At 42.1% G+C, this 21,465-nt stretch overlaps 2 protein-coding genes across 2 annotated transcripts in view; both read left to right on the top strand.

Moving 5' to 3' along the window:
- LOC129267797 (mucin-2-like) overlaps positions 1-380 on the top strand; it is a 68,612-nt gene extending 68,232 nt beyond the window's left edge. The window contains exon 7 of the mRNA XM_064105064.1: positions 72-380. Coding sequence (XP_063961134.1) covers positions 72-380 — 309 coding nt within the window. The remainder of the gene's footprint in view (positions 1-71) is intronic.
- A 212-nt stretch (positions 381-592) lies between these two features.
- Positions 593-21,465, top strand: part of LOC129267787 (pneumococcal serine-rich repeat protein-like) — a 35,937-nt gene continuing 15,064 nt past the window's right edge. Inside the window, exons 1-5 of the mRNA XM_054905412.2 lie at positions 593-4,867; positions 5,892-8,798; positions 9,677-12,712; positions 13,713-16,145; positions 17,105-18,556. Of these exons, the coding sequence (XP_054761387.2) occupies positions 601-4,867; positions 5,892-8,798; positions 9,677-12,712; positions 13,713-16,145; positions 17,105-18,556 (14,095 nt within the window). The 5' untranslated portion in view covers positions 593-600. The remainder of the gene's footprint in view (positions 4,868-5,891; positions 8,799-9,676; positions 12,713-13,712; positions 16,146-17,104; positions 18,557-21,465) is intronic.

Raw genomic sequence — 21,465 nt, forward strand, 5'->3', positions numbered from 1 at the left:
GCAACAACTGCTACTTCTTTAATTAATCCCAGCACAACAGCAATAACTTTAACATCTTCAATGAATCCTAGTACTACAGCAACGGCTGCAACGTCGTCAATGGCGCCAAGCACTGCAGGTACTTCGGTGACTTCATCAGTGGCCCCAAGCACCACAGCAGCTGCTACATCTTCAATGATGATGGGTACTTCAGCAACAACAGCAACTTCATTGATGACCCAAAGCACCTCTGCAACAACTGCTACTTCCTCACTGAATCCCAGCACTACAGCAATAACTTTAACATCTTCAATGATGATGGGTACTTCAGCAACAACAGCAACTTCTTCGATGACCCTAAGCACTTCTGCAACAACTGCTACTTCCTCAACGAATCCTAGTTTTACAGCAACAACTGCAACATCGTCAATGGTGCCCAGCACGGCAGGTACTACGACGACTTCATCAGTGCCCCTGAGCACTACAACAGCTGCTACATCTTCAATGATGATGGGTACTTCAGCAACAACAGCAACTTCTTCGATGACCCTAAGCACTTCTGCAACAACTGCTACTTCCTTAATGAATCCCAGCACAACAGCAATAACTTTAACGTCTTCAATGAATCCTAGTACTACAGCAACGGCTGCAACGTCGTCAATGGCGCCAAGCACCGCAGGTACTACTGTGACGTCATCAGTGGCCCCAAGCACCACAGCAGCTGCTACATCTTCAATGATGATGGGTACTTCAGCAACAACAGCAACTTCATTGATGACCCAAAGCACCTCTGCAACAACTGCTACTTCCTCACTGAATCCCAGCACTACAGCAATAACTTTAACATCTTCAATGATGATGGGTACTTCAGCAACAACATCAACTTCTTCGATGACCCTAAGCACTTCTGCAACAACTGCTACTTCCTTAATGAATCCCAGCACAACAGCAATAACTTTAACGTCTTCAATGAATCCTAGTACTACAGCAACGGCTGCAACGTCGTCAATGGCGCCAAGCACTGCAGGTACTACTGTGACGTCATCAGTGGCCCCGAGCACTGCAGCAACAACAGCAACTTCATTGATGACCCAAAGCACCTCTGCAACAACTGCTACTTCCTCACTGAATCCCAGCACTACAGCAATAACTTTAACATCTTCAATGAATCCTAGTACTACAGCAATGGCTGCAACGTCGTCAATGGCGCAAAGCACTGCAGGTACTATGGTGACTTCATCAGTGGCCCCAAGCACCACAGCAGCTGCTACATCTTCAATGATGATGGGTACTTCAGCAACAACAGCAGTTTCATCGATGACCCAAAGCACCTCTGCAACAACTGCAACGTCGTCAATAGCGCCAAGCACTGCAGGTACTACGGTGACTTCATCAGTGGCCCTGAGCACTACAGCACCTGCTACATCTTCAATGATTATAGGTACTTCAGCAACAATAGCAACTTCTTCAATGACCCTAAGCACTTCTGCAGCAACTGCTACTTCATCAACGAATCCTAGTACTACAGCAACGGCTGCAACGTCGTCAATGTCGCCAAGCACTGCAGGTACTACGGTGACTTCATCAGTGGCCCCAAGCACCACAGCAGCTGCTACATCTTCAATGATGATGGGTACTTCAGCAACAACAGCTGCTTCATCGATGACCCTAAGCACTTCTTCAGCAACTGCTACTTCCTCAATGAATCCTAGTACTACGGCAACAACTGCAACGTCGTCAATAGCGCCAAGCACTGCAGGTACAACGGTGACTTCATCAGTGGCCCCGAGCAATGCAGCAACAACAGCAACTTCATTGATGACCCAAAGCACCTCTGCAACAACTGCTACTTTCTCAGTAAATCCTAGTGCTACTGCAACAACTGCAACGTCCTCAATGGCGCCCAGCACTGCGGGTACTACGGCGACTTCATTAGTGGTCCCGAGCACTACAGTAACTGCTACATCTTCAATGATGACGGGTACTTCAGCAACAACATCAACTTCTTCGATGAATCCTAGTACTACAGTGATAACTGCAACGTCATCTCTGGCTCCCAGCACTACAGCAATGACTTTTACATCATCAATGGCTCCTAGTACTACAGAAATAGCTGCTACATCTTCAATGATTCCAAGTACTACAGTAACCGCTACATCCTCAATGACGCCCAGTAGTACAGCAACTGCTACATCTTCAGTGACGATGGGTACTACTGCTACAACTGCAACATCTTCAATGAACCCGAGCACATCTGGAGGAACTGCTACTTCCTCGATAAATCCTAGTATTACAGCAACAGCTGCAACGTCGTCAATGGCGCCGAGCACTGCAGCTACAACTGCAAATTCCGCAGTCACCCCGAGCACTACAGCAACTGCTACATCTTCAATAGCGATGGGTACTACAGCTTCAACTGCAACATCTCCAATGAATCCGAGCACTTCTGCAGCAACTGCTACTTCCTCAATGAATCCTAGTACTACGGCAACAACTGCAACGTCGTCAATAGCGCCAAGCACTGCAGGTACAACGGTGACTTCATCAGTGGCCCCGAGCACTGCAGCAACAACAGCAACTTCATTGATGACCCAAAGCACCTCTGCAACAACTGCTACTTTCTCAGTAAATCCTAGTGCTACTGCAACAACTGCAACGTCCTCAATGGCGCCCAGCACTGCGGGTACTACGGCGACTTCATTAGTGGTCCCGAGCACTACAGTAACTGCTACATCTTCAATGATGACGGGTACTTCAGCAACAACATCAACTTCTTCGATGAATCCTAGTACTACAGTGATAACTGCAACGTCATCTCTGGCTCCCAGCACTACAGCAATGACTTTTACATCATCAATGGCTCCTAGTACTACAGAAATAGCTGCTACATCTTCAATGATTCCAAGTACTACAGTAACCGCTACATCCTCAATGACGCCCAGTAGTACAGCAACTGCTACATCTTCAGTGACGATGGGTACTACTGCTACAACTGCAACATCTTCAATGAACCCGAGCACATCTGGAGGAACTGCTACTTCCTCGATAAATCCTAGTATTACAGCAACAGCTGCAACGTCGTCAATGGCGCCGAGCACTGCAGCTACAACTGCAAATTCCGCAGTCACCCCGAGCACTACAGCAACTGCTACATCTTCAATAGCGATGGGTACTACAGCTTCAACTGCAACATCTCCAATGAATCCGAGCACTTCTGCAGCAACTGCTACTTCCTCAATGAATCCTAGTACTACGGCAACAACTGCAACGTCGTCAATAGCGCCAAGCACTGCAGGTACAACGGTGACTTCATCAGTGGCCCCGAGCACTGCAGCAACAACAGCAACTTCATTGATGACCCAAAGCACCTCTGCAACAACTGCTACTTTCTCAGTAAATCCTAGTGCTACTGCAACAACTGCAACGTCCTCAATGGCGCCCAGCACTGCGGGTACTACGGCGACTTCATTAGTGGTCCCGAGCACTACAGTAACTGCTACATCTTCAATGATGACGGGTACTTCAGCAACAACATCAACTTCTTCGATGAATCCTAGTACTACAGTGATAACTGCAACGTCATCTCTGGCTCCCAGCACTACAGCAATGACTTTTACATCATCAATGGCTCCTAGTACTACAGAAATAGCTGCTACATCTTCAATGATTCCAAGTACTACAGTAACCGCTACATCCTCAATGACGCCCAGTAGTACAGCAACTGCTACATCTTCAGTGACGATGGGTACTACTGCTACAACTGCAACATCTTCAATGAACCCGAGCACATCTGGAGGAACTGCTACTTCCTCGATAAATCCTAGTATTACAGCAACAGCTGAAACGTCGTCAATGGCGCAAAGCACTGCAGCTACAACTGCAAATTCCGCAGTCACCCCGAGCACTACAGCAACTGCTACATCGTCAATGGCGATGGATACTACAGCTTCAACTGTAACATCTTCAATGAATCCCAGCACTTCTGCAGGAACTGATACTTCCTCAATGAATCCTAGTACTACAGCATTAGTAGCAACGTCGTCAATGGCGCCAAGCACTGCAGCGACAACAGCAACTTCATTGATGACCCAAAGCGACTCTGCAACAACTGCTACTTCCTCAGTAAATCCTAGTTCTACTGCAACAACTGCAACGTCCTCAATGGCGCCGAGCACTGCAGGTATTACGGGGACTTCATCAGTGGCCCCGATCACTACAGCACCTGCTACATCTTCAATGATGATGGGTACTTCAGCAACAACAGCAACTTCTTCGATGACCCTAAGCACTTCTGCAGCAACTGCTATTTCCTCAATGAATCCTAGTACTACAGCAACGGCTGCAACGTCGTCAATGGCGTCAAACACTGCAGGTACTACGGCGGCTTCATCGGTCGCCCCGAGCACTATGGCAACGGCTACATCTTCAATGATGATGGGTACTTCAGCAACAACAGGAACTTCTTCGATGAATCCTAGTACTACAGTGATAACTGAAACGTCATTACTGGCTCCGAGCACTACAGCAATGACTTTTACATCTTCAATGGCTCCTAGTACTACAGAAATAGCTTCTACATCTTCAATGATTCCTAATACTACAACAACTGCTACATCTTTAATGACGCCTAGTAATACAGCAATAACAGCAGCTTCCTCATTGAACCCGAGCAGTATTGCAACAACTGCTACTTCCTCAATGAATCCTAGTGCTTCAGCAACCACTGCAATGTCGCCAATGTCACCTAGCATTACAGCTACAACTGTAATTTCCTCAATGATTCCGAGCACTGCAGCAACTGCTACATCTTCAATGATGCCAAGTACTTCACCAAGTACAACGGCCGTATCCGCTACTTCGTCAGAGATAGCGACCTCCACAAGTACTGGTAAGAATAAGTATTTCTCCTTTATTTTGAGGTCTTTCAAAAGCCATCCAGTGTAAATTTAAAACATCTATGAAATTGTAATGTCAATTGACAAATGTGAGCTTTTGCTTCCACAAAGATATTGTGCATAATTGAACACGGTGAACGGCTATGAAACGCATTGAAGATGTGCAATTTTTTTATAGGATTGAGCTAGTTCTTGTTGCAACAATTTTTAGTGCAATACATGTAAAAAGGATAATAGACTCACAATTGATCCCCTCATTTTTAATAAAATACTCAACGCTTTCAATTTGACAGAGAGCATGTGCACGGAAATGCCGCTGTGGAAACTAGTCATACAACCCAAATGAAGCGAGAGTCAGTGACCAAGAACCAAACAAATATGATAATTGACATGATGAATAAATATTGCAATAATTACTAAATATGTGACATGAAATAAATAACACCGATTTACCCCATTGAAATATGTACAAATACGGCGTGCAAGAGAGTACTAACACCAACAAGCCAACGCTTATCAATTATTAAAAAAAAGAAATTAGATTTGCCCATTTAATTCTGCAGATTCAAAATACTGTGCGACCACTTATCAGTTGCAGTGGACAGGCCGAAATTTGGAATGCCTCTTAGGAAAAAGTAGACATCCCTTACGTGTACTACAATTAGAAAAAGAAAGCAATTCATGTGCTTCGCTGGCTTGCATATGCTGCTTACCAGGGTCCAGGAGTTTTGAGAGGAATTTGCCGCATATTTCTTGGCTAAATTTAGACAATTTTTAGTGATTTTTTTTCCTCCGCTTTCGTTTTATAGTTACCAGTTTTTAAGCATCACTGTCACATTACAGTACACTGGCACTATGCGCTGCCTGTCGATCCCAAATTTAGAAATTGACCTGTCCGCTGCAGCCGATAGAATGCACACCGTATTATGAATCCACTGAATTACGGATTAAATTTTGTGGTACTTTTTTTTTCTATATTTCATTTTTCTATATCCTCTCATTCTCTCCGTTTTACAGTAATTCTGGGAACAACCACTGCAACACCTGCCATGACACTTACGAGTACAGCATTAACTGCAACTTCTCAAATGACATTGACTAATGCAGCAGGAACTGCAACTTCCTCAATGACTCCTGCTTTTACAGCTACAACTGCAACTGCCTCAATGAACCCGAGCACTACAGGAAACACAGTCACTTCTTCCATGACTCCTAGTACTGCAATATCAACAACGACAATGACTATTAGTACTTCAGCTACAACTACAACTTCCTTAATCACCTCGAACATTATAACAACAACTGCAACGTCCTTAATGACCCCTAGTATGACAGCAAACACTGCTACATCTTCAATGACCCAAAGCATTACAGCGATAACTGCTACTTCGTCAATGACTCCGAGTACTACAGCTACAAATCCCATTTCCTCAATGATTACCACTACTACAGCAACTTCTACATCTTCAATGGCGCCTGGTTCTACCGCAACTGCTACCTCTCTAATGACAATGGGTACTTCAGCAACAACAGCAACTTCTCCGATGACCCTAAGCACTTCTGCAACTGCTACTTCCTCAATGAATCCTAGTACTACATTAACTGCTACTTCTTCAATGAATCCTAGTGCTTCAGTAACAACTGCAATGTCGTCAATGTCACCCAGCACTACAGCTACAACTGTAATTTCCTCAATGACTCCGAGCACTACTGCAACAGCTACATTTTCAATGACGCCTACTACTACATCAACTTCTACCTCTTCAATGGTAATGAGTACTTCTGCAACAATAGCAACTTCTTCGCTGACCCCAAGCACTTCTGCAACAAGTGCCACTTCCTCATTGAATCCTAGTACTTCTGCAACAACTGCAACTTCCTCAATGGCGCCAAGCACTGCGGGTACTACGGCGACTGTATCAGTGGCCCCGAGCACTACAGCAGCTGCTACATCTTCAATGATGATGGGTACTTTAGCAACAACAGCAACTTCTTCGATGACCCAAAGCACTTCTGCAGCAACTGCTACTTCCTCAATGAATCCTAGTACTACAGCAACAACTGCAACATCGTCAATGGTGCCCAGCACTGCAGGTACTGCGGCGACTTCATCAGTGGCGCCGACCACTACAGCAGTTGCTACATCTTCAATGATGATGGATACTTCAGCAACAACAGCAACTTCTTCGATGACCCTAAGCACCTCTGCAACAACTGCTACTTCCTCACTGAATCCCAGCACTACAGCAATAACTTTAACATCTTCAACGAATCCTAGCACTACAGCAATATTTGCTACATCTTCAATGATTCCTAGTACTACAGCAACCGCTACATCCTCAATGACGCCGAGCACTACAGCAGCTGCCACATCTTCAATGATGATGGATACTTCAGCAACAACAGCAACTTCTTCGATGACCCTAAGCACCTCTGCAACAACTGCTACTTCCTCAATGAATCCCAGCACTACAGCAACAACTACAACATCTTCAATGAACCCGAGCACTTTTGCAGGAACTGCTACTTCCTCAATGAATCCTAGTACTACTGCAACATCGTTGATGGCGCCAAACACTTCAAGTACTACTGCTGCTTCATCAATGGCCCCGAGCACTACAGCAACTGCTACATCTTCAATGATGATCGGTACTTCAGCAACAACATCAACTTTTTCGATGGCTCAAAGCACTTCTATAACAACTGCTACTTCCTCAATAAAGCCTAGTACTACATCAACAACTGCAACGTCCTCAATCGCGCCCAGCACTGCAGGAACAACGGCGACTTCATCAATGGTCCCGAGCACTATGGCAACGGCTTCATCCTCAATCGCGCCCAGCACTGCAGAAACAACGGCGACTTCATCAATGGTCCCGAGCACTATGGCAACGGCTTCGTCCTCAATGATGCCTAGTACTACCGCAACTGCTACCTCTTCAATGACAATGGGTACCTCAGCAACAACATCAACTTCTCCGATGACCCTAAGCACGTCTCCAACAACTGCTACTTTCTCAATGAATCCTAGTACTACAGCAACACTTGCAACGTCATCCTTGGCACCCAGCAATACAACGATGACTGCTACATCTTCAATAAATCCTAGTACTACTGCAACATCCTCGATGGCGCCAAGCATTTCAGGTACTACCGCTACTTCATCAATGGCCCCGAGCACTACAGCAACTCCTTCATTTTCAATGATGATTGGTACTTCAGCAACAACATCAACTTTTTCGATGACTCAAAGCATTTTTATAACAACTGCTAGTTCCTCAATGAATCCTAGTACTACATCAACAACTGCAACGTTTTCAATTGCGCCCAGCACTGCAGGAACAACGGCGACTTCATCAATGGTCTCGAGCACTATGGCAACTGCTACCTCTCCAATGATAATGGGTACTTCAACAATAGCAGCAACTTCTTCGATGACCCTAAGCACTTCTGCAAAAACTGCTACTTCCTCAGTAAGTCCTAGTACCACTGCAACAACTGCAACGTCATCATTGGCGCCAAGCACTTCAGCTACTACGGCAACGTCAATTGCCCCGAGCACTACGGCAACGACTGCATCTTCAATGACGCCTAGTACATCAACTGCTTCCTCTTCATTGACAATGGGTACTTCAGCAACAACATCAACTTTTTTGATGAATCCTTCTACTACAGCAATAACAGCAGCTTCCTTATTGAACCCGAGCAGTATTGCAACAAATGCTACTTCCTCAATGAATCCTAGTGCTTCAGCAACAACTGCAATGTCGTCAATGTCACCCAGCACTGCAGCTACAACTGTAATTTCCTCAATGATTCCGAGCACCTCAGCAACTGCGTCCTCTTCAATGATGCCAAGTACTTCACCAAGTACAACGGCCGTATCCGCTACGTCTTCAGAGATAGCGACCTCCACAAGTACTGGTAAGAATAATCATTTATCATTTAGTTTTCGAGGTCTCTCAAAAGCCATGCTAGATTCCATAGTGTAATACACGTTAGGCACCAAGATAATAGACTCACATTTGATCCCCTCTTTTTTAAACAAAATATTCAACGCTTTCAATCTGACAGAGAGCATGTGCACGTAAATGCCGCTGTTGAAACTAGTCATACAACCCAAATGAAGCAAGAGGCAGTGACCAAGAACCAAATAAATATGATAATTGTCATGATGAATAAATATTTAATAGTTACTAAATATGTGACATAAAATAAATAACACGATTTTCGCCATTAAAATATATATATCTGCTAATACCGCGAGCAAGAGAGTACTAAAATCAATAACCCAACGCTTATTCAATTATCAAAATAAGAAATATGATTTGCACTACTAATTCTGCAGATTCAAAATACTGTGCGCCACTTATCAGTTGCAGCAGACAGGCCGAAATTTGCGATGCCTATTGGGAAAAAGTAGGCATCCCTTGCGTGCACTCCTATTAGTACATGCATGCAATTTATATGCTTCGCTGGCTTGCATATGCTGCTTACCAGGGTCCAGGAGATTGGAGAGGAATTTGCCGCATAAGTCTTGGCTAAATTTAGAGAAATATCGGTGATTTTTTCCATCCGCTTTCGCCTTATAGTCACCAGTTTTTAAGCATCACTGTCACATTACAGTACACTGGCACTATGCGCTGCCTGTCGATCCGAAATTTATAAATTGACCTGTCCGCTGCAGCCGATAGAATGCGCACCGTATTGTGAATCCACTGAATCGCGGATTTAATTTTGTAGTACATTTTATTTTTCTTTATTTTATTTTTGTATATATTCTCATTCACCCCTTTTTACAGTAATTCTGGAAACAACCACTGCACCATCTGCCATGGCTCTTACGAGTACAGAATTAACTGCAACTTCTACAATGACAATGACCAATGCAGCAGGAACTGCAACTTCCTCAATGACTCCTGCTTTTACAGCTACAACTGCAACTGCCTCAATGAACCCAACCACTATAGCAAACACAGTCACTTCTTCCATGACTCCTAGTACTGCAATATCAACAACAACAATGACTATTAGTACTACAGCTACAACTACAACTTCCTTAATCACCTCGAACATTATAACAGCAACTGCAACGTCCTTAATGACCCCTAGTATTACAGCAAACGCTGCTACGTCTTCAATGACCCAAAGCACTACAGCGACAACTGCTACTTCGTCAATGACTCCGAGTACTACACGTACAACTCCCATTTCCTCAATGAGTTCCACTACTACAGCAACTTCTACATCTTCAATGGCGCCTGGTTCTACCGCAACTGCTATCTCTCTAATGACAACAGCGACTTCTCCGATGACCCTTAGCACTTCTGAAACTGCTACTTCCTCAATGAATCATAGTACTACATCAATTGCTACATCTTTAATGACGATGAGTATTACAACAACAATAACTCCATCATTTTCAATGAATCCTTCTACTACAGCAACAACAGCAGCTTCCTCAGTGAACCCGAGCAGTTTTGTATCAACTGCTACTTCTTCGATGAATCCTAGTGCTTCAGTTACAACGGCAATGTCGTCAATGTCACCCAGCACTACAGCTACAACTGTAATTTCCTCATTGACCCCGAGCACTCCTGCAACAGCTACATTTTCAATGACGCCTACTACTACATCAACTGCTACCTCTTCAATGACAATGGGTACTACAGCAACAACATCAACTTCTTCGATAACCCTAAGCACTTCTGCAACAACTGCTACTTCCTCAGTAAATCCTAGTACCACATTAACAACCGCAACGTCGTCAATGGCGCCCAGCACTACAACAACAATGGTTTTATCTTCAATGACAATGGATACTTCAGCAACAACAGCAACCTCCTCGATGGCCCTAAGTACCTCTACAACAACTGCTACATCTTCAACGGATCCGAGTACTACATCGATTGTTTCATCTTCAATTACGCCTAGTACTACAGCAACTGCTACTTCTTCAATGACAATCGGTAGTACAACAACAATAACTCCATCATCTTCAATGGGTCCTTCTACTACAGCAACAACAGCGGCTTCCTCAATGAACCCGGGCAGTTCTGTAACAACTGCTACTTCTCCAACGAGTCCTAGTGCTTCAGTAACAACTGCAATGTCGTCAATGTCTCCCAGCATTACAGCTACAACTGTAATTTCCTCAATAAATCCTATTACTACGGCAACAACTACAACGATTTCATTGGCGCCCAGCACTGCAGGTACTACGGCGACATCATTAATGGCCGCGACAACTTCAGCAACGGCTACATCTTCAATGATGCCTAGTACTACCGCAACTGATACATCTTCAATGACAATGGGTACTTCAGCAACAACATCATCTTCTTCGATGATCCAAAGAACTTCTGCAACAACTGCTTCTTCTCCAACGAATCCTAGTGCTTCAGTAACAACTGCAATGTCGTCAATGTCACCCAGCACTACAGCTACAACTGTGATTTCCTCAATGACCCCGAGCACCACTGCAACGGCTACATCTTCAATGACGCCTACTATTACATCAACTTCAGCAACAACATCAATTTCTTCGATAACCCTAATCACCTCTGCAACAACTTCTACATCTTCAATGACGCCTAGTACTACAGCAATTGCTACATCTTCAATGACGCCTAGTACACCAGCAATTGCTACATCTTCAATGACGATCGGTATTACAACAACGGCTACATCTTTATTGAATCCTAGTACTACATCAACCGCTACCTCTTCAATGACTATGGCTACTTCGGCAACAACATTTTCTTCGATGATCCAAAGCACTTCTGCAACAACTGCTACTTCCTCATTTAACCCTAGTACTACTGCAACAACTGCAACTTCGCCAATGGCGCCCAGCACTGCAGCTACAACTGTAATTTCCTCAATGACCCCCAGCACTACATCGACAATTGCTACTTCATCAATGACTCCGAGTACTACAGCTACACCTCCCATTTCCTCTATGAGTCCCACTACTCCAGCAACTGCTACATCTTCAATGACGCTAAGTGCTACATCACCTGAAACCTCTTCAATGACAATGGGTACTTCAGCAACAACAGCAGCTTCCCCAATGAACTCGGGCAGTTCTGTAACAACTGCTACTTCTTCAATGAATCCTAGTGCTTCAGTAACAACTGCAATGTCGTCAATGTCACTCAGCACAACAGCTACAACTGTAATTTCCTCAATGACCCCGAGCACATTTGCAACGGCTACATCTTCAATGACGCCTACTATTACATCAACTGCTACCTCTTCAACGACAATGGGTACTTCAGCAACAACATCAAATTCAGCTCCCAGCACTACAGCTACAACTGCAATGTTCTCAATGACTCCGAGCACTACGGTAACTGCTTCATCTTCAATGACCCCTAGTATATCAGCAACCGCGACATCTTCATTGACCCCTAGTTTTGCAGCAACTGCTATATCTTCAATGACGATGAGTACTACAGCAACAGCGGCAACATCTTCAATGAATCCTTCTACTACAGCATTAACAACAACTTCTTTAATTACCACAAGCACTACAGTAACAGCTACATCTTCAAGGACGTCGCGTACTACACCAATAACTGTTACATCTTCAGTGACGGCTAGTACTACAGCAACTGCTTTATCTTCAGTGGCAATTGGTACTTCAGGAACATTTTTCTCGATGAATCCTAGTACTACAACAACAACTGCAACGATCTCCATGTCGCCCAGCACTACAGCTACTACGGCGACTTCATCAATGGTCCCGAGCACTACAGCAACTGCTATAGCTTTAATAACGCTTACAACGGCCGCATCCGCTACGTCTTCAGTGATAGCGACCTCCACAAGTTCTGGTATGAATCACCATGTTTTTGTTCTTACATTTTGAGTTATTCCCCCCCCCCCCAAAAAAAAAAAATGTGGTTCTTAAATAGCTATCCAGTTTAAGTTGGAAGCATCTATTCTAATATCATTTAACAAATTTGAGCTCTTCCACAACAATATTTCACACATTTTAAAACGATGGACGGCTATGAAACGCATGTTTGGAATTTTTCATTGATGTTAAAAAAAGTTTTAGTCAAATTGAGCGTGTGCAATATTCCATATGATTTAACTTTTCTTGTCGCAACATTTTTCTTTTTGTTTTTTTGACTACATGTCAGGTATTAAAAAGTCAACAGACTCCCAGTCCATCCCCTGTTTTCAATAAAATATTCAACTATTTTAATTTGATAGCGAATATGGACACATAAATGCCGCTGTGAAAATTAGTCATACAACCCAATAAAGCAAGACCCACTGAACAGGAACCAAACAGATATGATAATGTCATGATGAATAATTATTATAACACTAACCAAATATACAGCATTTTCCCCTTCAAAAAATATATATGAAATGCCGCGTGCAAGAGGGCACTAACAGCAAAAACCCAACGCTTATTAAATTATCAAAATAAGAAAATAGGTTTGCAAATTTAATTCGGTAGATTCACAACACTGTGCGCCACTTAGGGGGTGCAATGGACTGGCCGAAATTGTCAATGCCTCTTACGAAAAAAGGCGGCATCTGTTGCGCGCTCTAGTAGTAGTGCATACAGTGTATATCATTCTCTGGCCAACGTGCCTTGGCCGACTTGCATATGCGGTTTTCAGGGTCCAGGAGATGGGAACGGAATTTGCCGCATATTCTGTGCTAAATAAAAAAAATCGGGGCATTCTTCCTCCGCCCGATAGATGGCGCACCGTATTGTGAATCCACTGCATTACGGGTTTGATTTTGTGACAAGTTTTTTTGCAATTTAATTTTTATTTTCTATTGTAATATCCTCTCATTCTATCCTTTTTACAGCAATACTTGGAACGACCACTGCAACATCTTCCACGACACTTGCGAGTACAGCAACAACTGCAACTTCCTCAATAAACCCGAGCACTACAACAAGCACAACTAATTTTTCTATGACTCATAGTACTACAATAACAACAATGCCTACTAGTACTACACCTACAACTGCAACTTCCTCAATGACCTCGAGCACTGTAGCAACAACTGCAACGTCCTTAATAACCCCTAGTATAACAGCAACAATTGCTACATCTTCAACGACTCCAGGTACTACAGTTACACCTGCAACTTCTTCAATGACCCCAATCACTACAGTAACAAATGTTGCTTCCTCAATAACCCCGAGCACAACAGTAACCACTCTTGCTTCTTTAATGACTCCTTTTACTACAATATCAACAGCTTCCATGACTCCTAGTACTCTAGCTACAACTGATACTTCCTTGATGACACATAGTACTACAGCAATGACTGGTACATCAATTACCGCCATTACCTCAGCGACAACTGCAGCAGTGACACCTGGTACTACATCAACAGCGGCTACCTCTTCAGTGACTTTTAGTACTACAGGAACAACCGCAACTTCTTCGATGGCCCCAGGCACAACAAGCACAGTTGCTTCTTCAATGACTCCTATTACTACAATATCAACAATTTCAATAACCCAAAGTATTACAGAAGCAGCTGTTATTTCCTCAATAATCCCTAGCACAACAGCAACAACAGTTGCTTCTTCAACGACTCCTAGTCCTACAATATCAACAAATTTATTGTCATCTAGCACAACAGCTACACCTACAACTTCCTCTATGGCCATGACTACGGCATCAACGATTGCATCTTCATTATTGGCACCTAGCACTACAGCAACCTCTGTTACATCTTCGATGACCCCGAACCCTACAACAACTACTACTTTCTCAATGACTCCTAGTACTACAGCAATGACTGGTACATCAATTACCGCCATTACCTCAGCGGCAACTGCAGCAGTGACACCTGGTACTACATCAACAGCGGCTACCTCTTCGGTGACTTTTAGTACTACAGGAACAACCGCAACTTCTTCGATGGCCCCAGGCACAACAAGCACAGTTGCTTCTTCAATGACTCCTATTACTTCAATATCAACAATTTCAATGACCCAAAGTACTACAGTAGAAGCTGCTACTTCCTCAATGACCCCGAGCACTACAGCAACAACAATTGATTCTTCAATGACTACTAGTCCTACAATATCAACAACTTTAATGTCACCTACCACAACAACTACACCTGCAACTTCCTCTATGGCCACGAGTACTACATCAACGATTGCATCTTTCTCATTGGCCCCTAGCACTACAGTGACCACTGCTACACCTTCAATGACCCCAAACCCTACAACAACTGCTACTTCCTCAATGACTCCTAGTACTACAACAATGACTGGTACATCAATTACCGCAAGTACCTCAGCAACAACTGCAACAGTGACACCTAGTACTACGTCAACAGCAGCTACCTCCTCAGTGACGTCTAGTACTACTGAAACAACTGCTACTTCTGCGATGACCCCGACAACAACAGCTACCGGATTTGCTTCTTCAATGACTCCTAGTCCTACAATATCAACAGTTTCAATGTCACCTAGCACAACAAGTACACCTGCAACTTCCTCTATGGCCATGAGTACTGCGTCAACGATTGCATCTCCATCAATGGCAGCTAGCAGTTCAACGACCCCGAGCGCTACAACAACTACAATATTTGCTACTTCCTCAATGAATCCTAGTACAGCAACAATGACTAGTTCATCAATTGCCGCCAGTACCTCAGTAACAACTGCAACAGTGACACCTAGTACTACGTCAACAGCGGCTACCTCCTCGGTGACGTCTAGTACTACAGTAGCAGCTGTTACTTCCTCAATGACCCCGATCACAACAGCAACAACCGTTGCTTCTTCAATCACTACTAGTACTACAATATTCACAACTTTAATGTCACCTAGTACAACAACTACAACTTCCTCTATGGCAATGAGTACTGCATCAGCGATTGCGTTTTCATCAATGACAGCTAGCACTACAACAACCACTGCTACATCTTCAATGACCCCGAACCCTTCAACAAGTACACCAACCGCAACTTCCCCAACGAACCCGAGCAGTTCTATAACAACTGGAACTTTAGCATTGACCCCGAGTACTACAGCAACAGTGACACCTACTACTATAGCAACAGCTGCTATCTCCTCAGTGACACGTATTACTACACCAACCGCTACCTCCTCAATTACCCTTAGTACTACCGCTTTAACGGTAACTTCCTCAATAACCCCGAGCACTACATCAACAGCTGCTACTTCTTCGATTATTTCTAGCTCTACTACAACAACCATAATGGCCGCGTCCGCAACATCATCATTGACAGCGACCACCACAAGTTCTAGTAAGAATCAATATGTTTTGTTTTTAAACTGAAAAATGGTATCATAAAAAGTTATCCAATTTAAGTGTGAAATATCTTTTGAAAGTTTTGTATCACTTAACAGTTTTGAGCTGTTGCTCTACAAAAATATTTCACATATTTGAGCAAAAGGAACAGCCATTAAATGCATTTTCGGAATGTATATTTGATGTTTCTCCGTAACCGAAAATTTATTATTTTGAATTGACAATATGACGTTTTTATGGATTGAACTCGTTCTTGAACATTATGCCGCAAAAATTGGTAGTGTAATATATACATGTTAGGTATATACAATAAAATAGACTCCCAACCCATTGCCTAATTTTTTTTAATATGCCACCCGTCTTTAAATTTAATAGACAGCTTACGCAAGCTAATGCCGCTATTGAAATAAGTCATAGAACATAAAAAAGTAAGAGCTTTTCCGATGATCTCGTGAGTTCTTGAATATAACAAAATGATAACAATATCAATAATTATTATAGGCCTATTCAAAGCGATAGGATATCAATTGCTGATATCAACGAAAAATTGATATTTATATTCCGAGCACTAACATTGTCATAATAAATAGCATCTTCACACTGCAATGGGTTACCATTTCTCATTGCTATGGTATTAGCTGTGATATTGATAATGGTAATGACGACGATGGCGACGATGATAATGACGACAACAGCACTGAAGAACAACAACCAAAACAAATATGATAATTGTCATGATAAATAATCATGTTAATACTAACTACGTAACTACTTATCTTTTCCATGGAGAAAAAGAAATACAAATCAAATACCACGTGCAATACGGCACTAACAATAAAACCCCAGAGCTTATTAATTATCAACCTAAAAAAAAGCTTTTGAAAGTTCTCTTGTTTTTGTGGTACGATTTTTTTAATTTTTTTTACATATCTTTTCATTCTCCTCTTTTTACAGCAATACAGCAAACAGCCACGGCAACGTCTTCCATGGTACCTACAAGTACAGCATTAAGTGAAACTTCCTCAATGACGCCAGGCACTCTATCTACAGTATCAACTGTTGCTACTTCAGTGGCTCCTAGTACTACAGCTACAAGTGCATTTTCCGCAACGACCCCAAGTACTACAACTACAAGTGCAACTTCCGGAATAACCCCTAGTACTACAACAACATTTGCAACTTTCGCAATGACCGCTAGTACTACAGCAACAACTGTGATTTCTTCAATGGTTCCTAGTACTACAGCTACAACTTCAACTTCCGCAATGATCCCGAGTACTACATCAACTGCTTCATCATCAATGGCTCCAACGTCTATGTCAACTGCTACATCTTCAATGACACAGAGTACTATAACAACAACTGCAACTCTGTCAATGAATCCAAGTACTACAGCAACATTTCCCACTTCTCCTATGACACAAAGCACTACAGCAACAACTGCAACTTCCTCAATAACCCCTAGTATTGCAGCAACCAGTGCTACATCTTCAATGACCCCGATCACTGCAGCAACAACTGCTACTCCCTCATTTACTTCTAGTACTACAGCTACGGCTGCTTCATTTTCAATGACTCCTAGTACTACAGCAGCAACAGTTTCAATGAACCCGAGCACTGCATCAACAACTGCAACTTCCTCAATGACTCCTAGTATTAATGCAACCAGTGTTACATCCTCAATAACCCCAAGTACTACTTTAACAGTGATCCCGAGCACTACAACAACTGCTACTTCCTCAATAACTCCGGGTACAACCATAACAACAACAACTGTAACATCCTCAATGGCCCCGAGCACTATAGCAACAACTGTTAGTTCCTCAATTACCCCTAGTGCTACAGCAGCCACTGCAACATCATCAATTAACCTTAGCACTACAGTGACAACAACAACATCCTCTATGACGCTAAGTACTGTAACAACAACAACAACTACGCCTTCCTTAATGACGCCCAGTTCTACAGCTGTGACCTCACCAATGATTCCTAGTACTACAGCAACAACTGCAGCTTCCTTAATGACATCGAGCACTACAACTACATTTGCTACATCGTCAGTGACGATGGGTATTACAGCAACAACTGCAACTTCCTCGATGACGCAGAGCACTACAGGAACAACTTCTATATCTTTCATGTCCCCAACATCAACTGAAAGTATTACTGCGTCGTCCATGACTCCGACCACAACAGAAACACCTTCTACTTCAATTCCCACGAGCAGTACAAGAACAACGGCACCTTCGTCAATAACACCTACTTCTACAGCCATAACTGCTACATCACCAATTACGCCTAGTACTACACCAACAACTATCACCTCCTCAATGACTCCTAGCTTTTCAGCAACTACAACGACAGTATCCGCTACTTCGTCAATGACAGCAACCACCTCAAGTTCTGGTAAGGATATGCGTTTTTTCTTACGTTTAGTGGTCTCCCAAATTTAATGAGGTTCAGAAAAAGTTATCCAGATTAAGGACGCTCCACGGTTATATTTGTGGGCATCATGATACCCATATATCAAGCCATTCCCATCCTGAGATCTGTATTCTAACTGCAAATCCGATATGTTATTTTTTAAAGCTAATTGGCTCGTTTTTAAAGAAAGGGTAAGTTGCGCGTTACTTTCGGGTAATTTCTATGGGCAGCTGTAAGGGCCAAAATCAGACGTCAGTGTAAGTTAAATGTAAGCTAGCCAGCTGTTAAATTTAAATAAAAGGTGAGACACTGTAATATTGAATCAGATTAAGATTAAATTATCCATTCAAGAGTTACAATTTTTTTTTCTTTTACTTTTATAGATTATTTGTATGAATTCAAGAAGACAGAACAATGTTTTTTTTCTTAAATCCCCCCAAAAGTCATAACCTTCGAATTTCTTCATTTTAATTTTGCATTCTCCATTTCAAATTGTACGTGTGTATGCAAAGGGAAACGTCAGGATTTTTTGATAGGTTGAGGGGGGCAAAAAGACAAAAATGGGATGCCATTTTGTTTAAATTGAAAAAGAGGGAATATATAGAGTGAGGCAAATTCATATCTGAATTCCTGATAGTCTTTATTTTTTCTTTCCTTCCTTTTTCTATTTCATCATTTTATTCTTTGTTATTTTCCCACTTCTTTAACAAGCGTATGTAGACATTCGCCCTCCCTAGCGACGCCCCATGCATGCATGCGAATGGTCGGGCGTCCCACTGCTGTCTTCCTAGAGCCGTGCGCAATGCAATTGGGTTTGTAAAATTGGGGATTTGATTGACATGATTTATCCGCGGACTTGTTACGGAAAATTTGGGAAAATTGCACAATTTGAATGTTTACTACTTGTGTAATTTCTTGGTAGATTGTTCTTTGAAGGACTAGGAAAAAATTGGCCAGCTATTGACTAGCTAGCTTACGCTCCACTAAATCGGTCGTTTAATTGTGGCCCTCACACCTGCCCATACAAATTTACCCGAAACTTATGTGCAACTTAAACGGCCTAAGCCAGCTAGTAGCTAAAAAATAACACATTGAATCATTATTTTTAAAATACCTCATTTTATTAAAGCTTCGAATTATCTGTCTGTACCCAACGTTGTCGTAGCTCTCGATGGATGAACTGATTCTGAAAAAAAATCTCAACCATTTGAAGTACATTACTGTTAGGGTGATTGAAAAAGCTGACCCCCCAACATTGCATGAAATATTCAACATTTTAGAACTAGCAGAGAACATGTTGCTTATAATAGTGCCATGGGAAACAGTTTCGCTGCATAATCAATTAAAGAGTGCCTTTGATGTACTTATCAATACCTGAATAGTGGTAGAGTGTGGTCGACGCCTTGCCCGAGGACGCTATGCTGGGCTGGGATTTGAGCACATGACCATCTAATAGCAAGGCGAGAGTCAGGAGTACCTCATCAGGGTCCGTAAATGATTATGGTGATGATGATAATGATTATGATGGTGTGGATGGTGATAATAATGATGACAATAATGATGATAATAATAATCATATTAATAATACTAATAACATTCTCCAACAGTTACAGCAATGATGATTTTCAATATTAAGAATCTTAATCTGCAGTCAAATAGATACGCCTTTCACAAGCTTTTATAATGGGAAATCAAAACCTTGTTTAATTTCAATGTTAACGTAGCCATCTACATTCGCATATCTAATCATGCATATCCAATCATGACCCTCACTCAGTCGTTGTACGATTCTGTATATCCATACACACACACTCACTCTCTCCCTCTTGCACACACACTCACCCTCCCCCTCTGACACACACACGCATACATATATAAATAAATAAAGATATATATATATATATATCAGATAAAAGAGGCAAAGAGGTAATGCATTGTACTAGTTCCAACAGAGTTTCCAAGTCCATACATACAACCATATATATATATATGTTTATGTCTTTCCACTGTTAAAGCTGTGGAATTATTCCGGACATCATTACCCCTCCGCAGTCATGGGAGTAGGAATAAAAAAACGAATCTTTGCGGTTTGTGGTAGATATCGCTGTTACATTAACTTCGGAGCGCTTTAGTTAACGCTTGCATTTTTTAGCACTTTACAGGTATTTTTTATCATCATTAAATTTAGGCCTCTACAAATTTTGTTTTCATCACTTGCCCGACAGGGCAAGTGATGAAAATGTTTCCTTGCCCAATAGAAAAGACTGCTTGCCCAGTTTGTTTTATTATTTTCTTTCATTATTTTTTATGATGGTACTATTATTTTGAAGGTCAGTACAAAATTAAAATAATTGAGAATCATGTACATAAGGAACACACATTGAGAAGTTTATTTTATTTTACGCTATAAATGGGCGTTTAAGGTAAAAAAAACCTTCACCAAAAGTTGCTACAATTTTATATTTTTCATCTTTAAATCCATGAATGGTCATCTGTTTGTCACATTTCCTTGAAATTGTTTTGATTTATTTGGAAACTTTTAAGAAAATTAAGAATATTCAGCTTTTCTTGACTCTGGTGAGATCGTTTTATGATGTTACAAAAAAGCTTTCACCAAAAATGGAGTGGCTAAATTTCACATTTTGCATCTTTAAATCCATGAAATTGCAATTTATTTTCCGTATTTCCTTGAAATTGTTTTGATTTAGTTGGAAACTAAAATTTACAATTATCACCTCTCTCCTGTCTTTTCTTCATCGCTTTATGATGTTACATTCGGTCATTTTTTTTTAATGTGGTCCCACATGTAGACTTTCATGGTGTTGCAACATTAACTGAAAACGATCGTTGATCGTTTGCTCGTTTATGATAATTTTTCACTTGGTCAACAC

The sequence above is a fragment of the Lytechinus pictus genome, chromosome 9 (assembly GCF_037042905.1).
Source record: "Lytechinus pictus isolate F3 Inbred chromosome 9, Lp3.0, whole genome shotgun sequence".
Lineage (NCBI taxonomy): Eukaryota > Metazoa > Echinodermata > Echinoidea > Temnopleuroida > Toxopneustidae > Lytechinus > Lytechinus pictus.